At 38.5% G+C, this 10,790-nt stretch overlaps 1 protein-coding gene across 2 annotated transcripts; it reads left to right on the forward strand.

Moving 5' to 3' along the window:
- The first annotated feature begins 3,213 nt into the window (after positions 1-3,213).
- Positions 3,214-10,495, forward strand: LOC135651155 (nuclear pore complex protein NUP62-like). Of its 2 annotated transcripts, XM_065171021.1 has the most exons (8): positions 3,215-4,404; positions 6,062-6,152; positions 6,272-6,347; positions 6,575-6,697; positions 7,708-7,811; positions 9,259-9,346; positions 9,489-9,587; positions 10,096-10,495. In XM_065171021.1, the coding sequence occupies exons 1-8, from the start codon at positions 3,291-3,293 to the stop codon at positions 10,186-10,188; spliced, it is 1,788 nt and encodes a 595-aa protein (XP_065027093.1). In that variant the 5' UTR covers positions 3,215-3,290; the 3' UTR covers positions 10,189-10,495. The 2 variants fall into 2 exon arrangements, with proteins under 2 accessions (XP_065027094.1, XP_065027093.1); XM_065171022.1 differs by lacking the exon at positions 9,489-9,587 and having other exon boundaries at positions 3,214-4,404.
- The last annotated feature ends 295 nt before the right edge of the window (positions 10,496-10,790 follow it).

The raw sequence follows: 10,790 nt of genomic DNA on the forward strand, positions 1-10,790 counted from the left end.
ATGATTTTTATGTGAATTTAGAATGTTATTTCATTATATTAAAGTTTATGTCTTTTAATGTATTATGATTTCCATTCAAATTAGAATGTTATTTCCTTGTTTTAAAGCTTATCTCCTTGTCTATGATTCAATGTATTATTATATTTTTTGTTTATATTGCTAATGAATATATGTTGCGGTATGAAATTATATATTATTTGGATTGAAATTGTTCACAAGCCATACCCAACCCATAGGTCAAGCCACAGCCTATTGGCTAGGCCTAATCGGATTAGGCCCAACCCCTAACCATCATGGGCGGTCACATGCGATGCACATGACCAGTCCATGGGCCAAGGCTGGGCCAGCTTTGTGTGATGCATGCCCAGTCATGTATAATGCACATGACTAGTAGATGAGCTGGCTTAATCTAGCTCAATATTATTGTTGGATTTGAGCCCAAGTATTGATTGAATTAAACTAGGCTTGATTAGTCTAGATCAATTCAGGGTGATTCCAAATTGATTGACTTATTTAAGTTAGTTTAACCTAAATTGAACCTAATCTAATCCAAATTATACTAGTCTAGGGTGGTTCCAAACCAGTTAAATAAGGATTAGAGATCGGTTCAGTTAGGTCCTAGTAAATTGAGTTCAATTGAATCAATTGAACTAGAGTTCAAGTCAATTGAGGGCAATTCAAGGTGATTCCAAATTGATTGACTTATTTAAGTTAGTTTAACCTAAATTGAACCTAATCTAATCTAAATTATACTAGTCTAGGGTGGTTCCAAACCAGTTAAATAAGGATTAGAGATCGGTTCAGTTAGGTCCTAGTAAATTGAGTTCAATTGAATCAATTGAACTAGAGTTTAAGTCAATTAAGGGCTAATGGGATGATTTGATGAATAAATGAATTGTAATAAATGGTTATAGATGATGAATAAATTGTAATAAATGCTACTCTGTCTACGGGTAGCCCTTTCCTACTCGAGCCCCTTCATCATGCCCAAATGCTAGGTCGGCTCTGATACCAAATATTATGACCCGAGCCTGATGAGCTAACTAGCCTATCAACTTCGTTTGGTCTAATCCACTGACCAAAATGCTTAAGCTAAAGTTGATAATAGTATACTCATCAGACCCTTATAAGTCAATCTTAATCTTACCCACTTTCGATGTGGGACTAATCAAGGGTGTTACAGATGCACCCAGGAAGAATAGGTGTCTTGGAACTTCAAAAATGCTTATTCTTTGATCGATAGTCATAGGCTACAAAAAGGATACTAGTTTATTATAATTCAAGAAATACTTACTACATTATCTTTAATGCTTGCTTTCATCAATCATGAAAGTAATTTAAAGTATTTTGAGATAACCTCTTCTAATAAAACCATTTTATTTGGTCATTTATATTATGTAACTTCTATTTATGATAATAATACAATTGAAAGTACTCAATTTGACATATAGATTATCTATATTGTGAGATTCCACTGACCTTTGGAATTCCAACAGAACATGCATGCCTTTACGTTGCACAACGTCTCACCTTCTTCCTCAACCCCTTGTTTCGCTTCCCGAAGGTGATCCACCGATTCATGCAAGATTCACCTTCTTCCCCACTCGGTTAGCATCTTTTATTCTTCACGGATCCTGGGAAGCAACATCTTCTATAGGTGGTTTCCTCTCTTCTCTCGGCTCATGATCTTTCTTATTATTTTTTACTCGGAATGATACACTCCATCCATAACACTCTCCTCAAGCGTGCCATCACAGAAGGCCCTCCTCGAGCTGATCTACCATACATAGCTTTCTTTCTCATTGCAAATGAATCCTCTACCTTTATGATCTGATGGCACAATTCGCTTAGTTGTAGATTTGATATGTACATTAGATCTTTCTTCCACTACCTCATTACCAAAAGCTTTTTTTTTTCTTTTTTTTTTTTCGATAAGACATATTTTGGACTTTAGTCACGTCACCACCCGCGCCCTTGCCACATCAGCACGAGGGGGGACTTTTGTGTGCCAAGACATAAGCCATGCCGAGGCACCCCTCGATACGTCCTGTCCCGGAAAGCTCGAGACGACGTCGCTTGGCGTCGTTCCGCGCATTCTGGGCTGGCGACCGCACAAAGGTACCACCTCGCCCCTCGGGGATTGATCGTCATGCCAAACCCGTGTATAATCGATTCTCGCATAGTAGTATAAAAGTCCCTGACCGACATCTGGCTAGGGAAGACAGAAGAAAAAAGGGAAACCAATCACTAACTTGGTCATCGAGGGGCCAAAGTTAGGAACTTCCCGACGAGGACCTTTTGTGCAGGAGCGTTGTCACCCTTGGAAATGTGACTACCTCGATTGAGAGACGCCCTCCCTGAAAACGGTGTCGGCATCTCGATTAAGAGAACGTCTCCCCCCTTATGATGCCAGTGTCTCGACTGAGAGGCATTTTCCCTCAGACGGCGTTGGCATCTCGACTTACAGACGTAATCAACCTCGACGCCTCACTTAACCGAGCGTAAACTCCCGACATCGACTCCCGGACCGAGTCGTGCTGACACATCAACCACGATACACTCGTTCATCAACAGATTCTATAGTCTTCCTCATGTGACTTTTTACACGCGATAATAGTCTTTCTTTACACATCGTTCATTTACTTTGCACCATATTCCTCCCTCACGTAGCATGTCTTATATACAATAAATCACATATCAAATATAACCCTGTATCTCTATGGTTTAACATAGTTAAGATCCTACCTAATCGATTTATAGCAAATTTAGTTTTTTAATTTTTAATCTTAAATTTGTAGGAGCGTACTAAATTTAATTATTATATAAAAGGGATCTCATATGTCTTAGATTCAGATTGATTAGATTCTCTTTCACCCTATAAATAGGATTATAAAATACCATAATTAAATCAGTAAAGTTTTTTCCTTCTTTCTTCTCTTGTAGGATGAGGAAATCGACCTAAAAATAGTCCTCCTTTTTCCTATGCGCGCATTCCCATTCCAAGGGGGCCAAAAGCTTCCTTACAGTATCCGTTGTCCTACGCATGCATGCATACATACATACATACATACATGTAATTAGGGCTTGGCTCCACATAGATCCATGGGAACTCGAACCGGTACGAACCATCCAGTCTTAGCGGCCCACTGAATGGAGCTCAGACTTGGCGAGTCCTGTTCGGCGCGCCACGGTCGCTCCCTCCATTTTAATGGATCGCATCCCCGGTGACGGTTCGAAAAAACGCCCACTCGGATTGTCTGCGTTGAGCGGCAAAAGGTGAATCCCCCCCCATGGCTTCCTCCTCCTCTGGCTTCGACACCGCTTCGTCTCCCTCTGCCGGCTTCTCTTTTCCAACGCCTTCCTCCTCGGCGTCTTCCCCATCTCCATTCGGCTTCTCAAACCTCGGCGCTTCATCGGTCTCATCTGCTGCGACCACGGCCGATCTTTTCTCCGCGTCGACCGCCGCCTCCGCACCCAACCCCTTCCCCTTCTCCTTCTCCCTTCCCACAGCGTCGGCCGCCTCGTCCTCGTCGTCCACCGCACCCTCCTCCTCCCCTCTTTTTGCTTCAGGCTTTGGCACCTCTGCCTCGTCGTTGACATCCTTTTCGTCCTTCTCGACCGCCGCTCCTTCCTCCACCCCAAACCCTAGTTTCGGTTCCGGTTCCGATTCCGGCGCGTCATCTTCTCTGTTCGGCTTCGGGACATCTTCCTCTGTTTCCTTCCCGTTGCTTACAACTTCGTCTTCCCCTTCTTCTTCTTTCACGACGGCCCCTTCGTTCTCCACGGTTTCGCCGGTTTTCACTCCTTCGGCAGCGACTTCTGCAGCTAGCACCGCCCCTTCTCTCGCTTCCTCTGCTTCATCCTCAGGCCCTACTACTGCAGGGATGGCTGAGACGGCAACGACAATTCCATCCGACTCATCATTGTTTCCCTCGCCTTCCTTTGCGTTGCCCCTCTCTTCATCATCGTCTTCTTCTTGTACTTTTTCATCGCCTTCCTTTGGAACTAGCGGATCCTTTCCGCAGAGCTCCTTCACTACTGCTTCATCTGCCGGTACCTTTTCATCCGCGCCTGTTGCAATCACAACCTCCTCGTCATCTACCTTAGCAATTGGCTTTTCATCTGGGACTCCATCAGCGGCTGCTGCACCATCCCTCGCAGCTACAAGCATTACGACTTCTGTCCTAGCTGAAACGGCCCCATCTACAGATTCCTCTTTGTTTGCTTCACCATCATCTTTCTCTGCTGCATCTCCCTTGTCGGTTTCAGTTTCTTCATCATTGTCAGCAGCTGCAGCATCCGTCACTGCATCTTCTGCTTTGGCATCGAGAACGACTGCAGCTGTCACTGCATCATCTACAGAAGCCTCCCCGACAGCATCAACAACGGCTGCTTCTTTGTTCGGTAATTTTTATGTTCTATATAGAATTGGGCATATTTGATCTCTTAATCTGCTTCATTAGCTTTTTGCAAAAATCGAGATACCAAATCTGCTATATATGTTACGATTTGGTCATCACTTATGTCCATGTAGACTTCTTCCGAACATGGTGAAAATCAAGGAGAGCTGTTGATATGCATCCGGAAAGATTTATTACTAATTTATTTGGATGATCTCTTAGCTGTGTTGAAATGAACATTCAGTGGTATCTTAACACAAAGATGTCATGTAAAGGTTGAAAAATGAAATGTAGTCAACCTGTATCATTTTTTTCTTCCATGTATCTTTCTACTAGATATGCTTCAGGCCGCATTGCAGGTTGTACTGATGTTTACTATCTGATAGCCTATGTTTTAGGCTCTCAAATATGAAGGGAATAGGCCAACAAAAGGATGGCCAATTATGTATAAGTAGTTCAACCTAGGTTGTTTCTATGGCTCGGACCTTGATCACCCAATTTGCTAAGTTGCACTTTTATCTTGTATTCTTGCCATCATAGCTTGCCCCTAATATTAAAATAATGCATAGCTAACATGAAAGAAAAATGTGGCCAACGAGCATGCACTCCATTGGGATTGCTTGCAAGCTTTTAGCTGTCCTTTTTATCTAAGTTGTGATATAGTAGACATTGTGTTTCAACCACTATTTGACGATGCTTTTTACACTTGCCTCCAGCTTTACGTCAAGCTCTTAAATTTATTATTCCACATTACCTCATGAACTCTGGCATGCATTGCTCTCCAGTCAATGTTGATGAGCAATATTTGTCCATCTAATTTTTAGTTGACAGATTGTTGTCTCCATGTTGTCATTTTGATTTGTCTTGTTGCTTATGTACCTATTTAAATGAACTAGATGCCAACAAAGCATTGTTTTCTTTACTATGCAACCAGTAATCTTGTAATTGCATGCATTTCATATTTTCAAATCGTCAATATATGCAATTGTTTGTTTAATAAAATTTAGCTTACCAATATCCATTGTTATTGGGTTTCTACTCTGTTCTGCTCTACACTTGGTTGTGTATTAGGATATCTCCTTAATTTTACCCTCTATCACGTCAGGCTTTGTTTAATGAATTTTGTTATATGTTATAGATAGTCAGTTCTCTTGTTGATTTATTGTCCCTCCATATTTGTTGAATATTCAGAATTTGATAAAAGAGTGAGTTAGATTTCTGGTCATCATCAACTTGTCTTAAGAATAGGCAGTCAGGGGCTTCTGTTTACCTTGTTAAAAGAGTTCCTCACCTGAGAATTCTTTTATCTTGGAGATCACGTTGTGTCAGATGTTTACAACATCCTGGATGCATGAGATTTATGTCATAAAATGTTGTCTTTCTTCGGTAGCCACATGCTGAGCTCTTTTGCTTTACAGTATATATATTTCCATTTCTATTTTAAAATTAATATTTTAAAATTAACTAGTTTTAGAAACTTAATTTGCATACCATATCTTATGCTCTGGGTTTTGTTGTCTTGATTTTAGGAGCTGAAAAGTGACATCTTTCTTGTTTTTCATTTTGGCATTAAGATGATCAACATTTTATAAGGCTGCACATGCAGCTTATGCCAAGAACCAACTTTGATGCCATAGTATCTAAACAAAATTCCTCCTCAGGTTCCTCTACTTCAGCATTAGATAGCGATTCAAGTTCCAGTGCTGCCACAAGTCAAGCTTTACCTTCAGTTGTCCAAGCTAGTAGTGGCGGGTTTGTGTTTTTCTATTTTCTAACTTTATGTCCTTGGTTTTTTTGGATTCTAAGAGTTTACATTTGTATGTTTTTATAATTTGATTTTTTCATGCTCTCTTTTTATTAATGGACTTTAGACTTACTACTACCAATTCAGTCACAACTCAGGCACCTAAGCTACCATCAGAGATCACTGGAAAAACTGTTGAGGAGGTACTATTCTTTGACTAAATTCTGTGGAAATTGAATGATAGCCAAATGATATGTGGGCAATCTCCTGAAATGCTCTCAAATCTAGGAGCTATATATTAATGTTTATGTTGTTACCTTATTAACCCAAAACAACAGCAAAAGTGTCACAAAGATTGTTGATGGCCTTCATTTTGTCCTGTATATGCTGATGAAATCATCTCATCAACTAATTGACCTAAATAAACCAGATTCTTAAGGACTGGAACACTGAGCTGCAAGAGCGTACTGCAAAATTCCAAAATCAGGCTACAGAAATTGCTGAATGGGATAGGAGGATCCTACAAAACCGAAATATTCTCATTTGGCTGGAGGTATTTATTTGATACAGTGCATTATCATTTGTCAGTTATCTGTTTGTTAAATATTTTGTGTGTTTCTTTCATATGAGTGGAGCTTTTCTTATGAAATTTTTTGTTCTTTAGAAATACAAAAAGGATTTTCTTTTTATCTCCTATAAATACAAATTACATTTAAAGTATTTGGTCCATATTAGAGCTGGATGTGGGATAGGATCCATTTAACTTGACTCCAGCTAATTAGAATCATAGGCCTAAAGTTAGTTGTTGTGACTTTGTTTTGATCTAGAAAAAAAAGCGCACCAGTCGATAAGATAAACAAAATTCATTCTAGCATTTATAACAATTTCTTGGTGATCTCCATGAACTTAAAATTTACATAGTTTTTCATTCTTTCTGCTTTATCATGAAACAAGTATCTTATTCATATATTTTGGACAACAACTTGTGGTTTGTTACTCATCTCATAATTTTGCTTATTGCATAAATTAAAGAAAAATTCTCTGCTGTTGACCATCTTACTGTGATTGGAGCACATGTGATTTGATGTGTGCCTGACAAACATTTTTGAAGGCTCCCAGTTCTATATTTGCAATTACCTCTTGTGTCACTTTAATTGACAGTGTGTCCAGTCTTATATTTATGCAACAATCCTATGTTACAGGCAATTTATCATGAATGAGTAGATTGCATATTTCCATCTGAGTGAATAAGTACCAGTTTTTCTTGAACGATTTGCAGGCTGAAATGGCAAAAGTTGTGGAGACTCAAACTAACTTAGAGAAGCAACTTGAATTAATTGAAACTCATCAACAAGACGTTTGTCAATGTTTCTATTCTAAAATTCAATTCAGCTAATAGGGGTGCTGAATAATTTTTCAGGGGGCACTAAATATAGCCTGAAATGGACAAATATGAAGCTAATAGCTGTTTGTTTATTGTGCTTTTTCCTGTTTAAATTAGTTTTGCATTTGTACTGCAACTATGAGTCTTGTGATTTTTTTCGCCCTCTTTTGAGTCTCTAGGTTGATAAGGCACTGGAGAGCATGGAACAAGAAGCAGAGTGCATATGCAAGGATGAGTGTGCATTACTTTTGGAAGATGAGGCTACATCTGTGAGAGATTCAATGTTAGTCTAGTGATTAAACTTTCTGCAATTTTGGAATTAACATTTTAGCTTTCCTGCTTTAGTGTTCAATTTGGGAGTGCATAATAAAGCATCTAAGAACATTATTTTATATCTTTGTAGTTAAAGATGGTAAAATTAAATTGGCGTGATTTACTGAAGTAGTAATTTAGTACAACAGATAGGACTATCAGATGTACTTATTCATACCTTGTAAATTACTTAATGTTCTAAGCCTAATTTCCTGTTGAATCCTAAAAGGGTGCAGCTCTTTTCTTAGTACTAGAACAACTTCAATTTTCCAGGTCAGCCACATTGAGTGGCATTTGCCCACATTTTAAAGCTGGTTGAGTAGAGTAAACCTTGATGGTTTTGATAGGATTGTGGTTGTTGAGTTATCAAAATAGGAGCAAAGGAGCTGATTTATTTTGAAAATATTAGAATCATATGCCAAATGAACATTCCTTATGTTGTTTAGAATAATTTTTTAATCTTTGAATCTCTTTTTTTGTTTTTTTGAAGGAATTTGGTGCAGCTTCCTGATATGCAGACCTAGCGTGAACATCTAGTGAAACAAAGTGCTTTCAGAAACCTTGAATTCCGATTGGCTCTCTTTATGTGGCATGTAGAGTGTTCTGTTAGGATTGACCCCCCTCTAATAAGGGTTTCTCATCTTTGTGAGAGTAGTGCCTCAAACGTAGAAACAAGGGGAAATAAACTTGATTAATGCTGGAAAAGTAGAGAGATGGTCAAGAGAAACTTTGAGGCAAGCACGGGCTCCTATATCATATATAAGTGCCAAATCCTAAATACTAGTATTGCATTGTTTGTGTAACCAGATTATCACTCAACTTTTTGTTTCCTTGCACTGAGTAAATTATTCCCATGATCATAGGAAGTGATCTTTGGATCTTTGGCAGCATTTTTACCGAAAACTAAGTTTGTTAAATCTTCTATTGTGCTCATTGTTTTTCCAAATATATAATGTACCTTGTCTAGGTTATTTTGATGATGAAACTAAAAGGATTAGAAGTTAGCGGAACATCATTGTTTCTTACAGAATTTGTGCAAATACAGTGTGTCCCTTGTTTATATGCCATGGGTTTTGCTAATGCTAATGAATAGTGTTATAACTGGTGGCTGAAAAGTGAAAATACATATTACAAATTACTTCTAAGATAATGTGTGAATTTAAGGAGAGCTTAAAGACCACTTAAAACAGGGGTTTTAACTCGGTGGATCAGATTTTGGATGAGTTTTACTGTGTTCTTTATTCGAAGTAGCATCACCATATACGAATTGATGCTCTTCTGTGCTATGTATGGTTGCTAATCAGGATTAGACATGAATTTATTGAGAGTTTTCCTATCCTGATTTTTTTATGAAGATATTGTTTATCAAACTTCAGAATTGTATTATCATTTTCTAATTTGTGTCTGTTAAACCTAAGGTATGACCAAGCAGAGTTTATTGAAAGAGAAATGCAAGGGATTGCCGAACAAGTAAAATCAATAATTCAAACTGTGAATTCCTCTCAGGTATTATCCTGCAAGAACTTGTGTCTGACAAAGCGTTTCTTATTGTCGTCAATACTGACTATATATATATATATATATATATATATATATATATATATATATATATATATATATATATATATATACATACACACTTTTTTAGAGTGGTGATCTGGATATGGTCGATGCTGCATCTCCGCTTGATATTGTTGTTCAAATACTTGACAATCAGCTTAGAACTCTAATGTGGATCGATGAGAAGGTTAGATTGAAGAGCTTTCCGAGTGTTTTTATTTCAACTCCTTAAACAAAGCAATGTTTTTTTTTTCCATAAAGCTATATCATTTTTTTGTTATGATGTTGATCTTTTGATAACTTTTCCGCTTTTCAAAGACCCTAAGATTCTTCGGTGGTCTAAAGAGGCAAATAGATGTGTGAATCTTCTTTCAAACTTGTCTGATCTTATTGCCCGATAAAAACATTTCCTCATGTGGGCATGTTGGGAATAGATCTTCTTGCTAATGCAGCTAGTTTAGTCTTCTGATCACGTGACAGTTTTCAGTTGAAAATCTGCATGTTCCTGTGCATTTTCTTATTGCTAAAAGATCCACAGTACCTCATTTGGCAAGGCTCACAGATCTTTTTGCTGTTGATTTCTACACCTTTGACTTTTTCATGGATAAGCTAGTGAGGTTGTTCAAGTAGTTCTTATCCAAAATCATGTTAGTTCTCATATCCTTTTCAACTTAGCTTTTAGGTTGTGTCTGCAGGCAAATGAATTCTCATATCAGATTCACAAGGTGGCTAAAAGTGGGGCCGCAGATGAACATGGTATGACAGGTACGAGACTATGGTTGGATTAGCTTCAGCTTCCAACAAGGAGCCTCTCTGCTTACATCGATCCTTTTACCATAGCCAAATTGGTAAAAGCTTACTGCACCAGGCAGGCTATCACCCTTTTGGTTGAGCCAAGCAGAGATGTATCAACCACCACTTTATCCTTCCTGACTAGATTTTGGTTTTGGGTGAATTCCAGTTTTGGTACAGATTACTGTCAACTACTTATGGGCTTCTAGTTGTTGACATTAAACAATTATAACATCAAGCACTTGTTTATGGACTTCCTAGACGTTTAAATATTTTTAATCTTCTCTTCTTTCGTTTTACTTCTCTCGTGACTCACGAGGATGGAAATTGAACTTCTTGCCTTGTTATCTATTTTGTATATTTCATGCAGAGTAGTTTGCTTTTTATCAGGATCTATGCATTTCTTTAGAATCTGCAGAGGCAATAACCTGTTTTCGTGCACATACCCTAAAGCTGGAGGAAATATTGCTGCTCAGGTTAATCAACTAAAGCAATCCAGCTGTTGATTGTGAAACGCAGGTTGATGCGTGGCATGGTTGGTTCACTGACGCTGTTGTGGCGCGAGGGTGGCGGGTGGCCGGGGCTTGGGGCACTGGTA

Source organism: Musa acuminata, chromosome BXJ3-10 (genome assembly GCF_036884655.1).
Source record: "Musa acuminata AAA Group cultivar baxijiao chromosome BXJ3-10, Cavendish_Baxijiao_AAA, whole genome shotgun sequence".
NCBI classification, from domain to species: domain Eukaryota; kingdom Viridiplantae; phylum Streptophyta; class Magnoliopsida; order Zingiberales; family Musaceae; genus Musa; species Musa acuminata.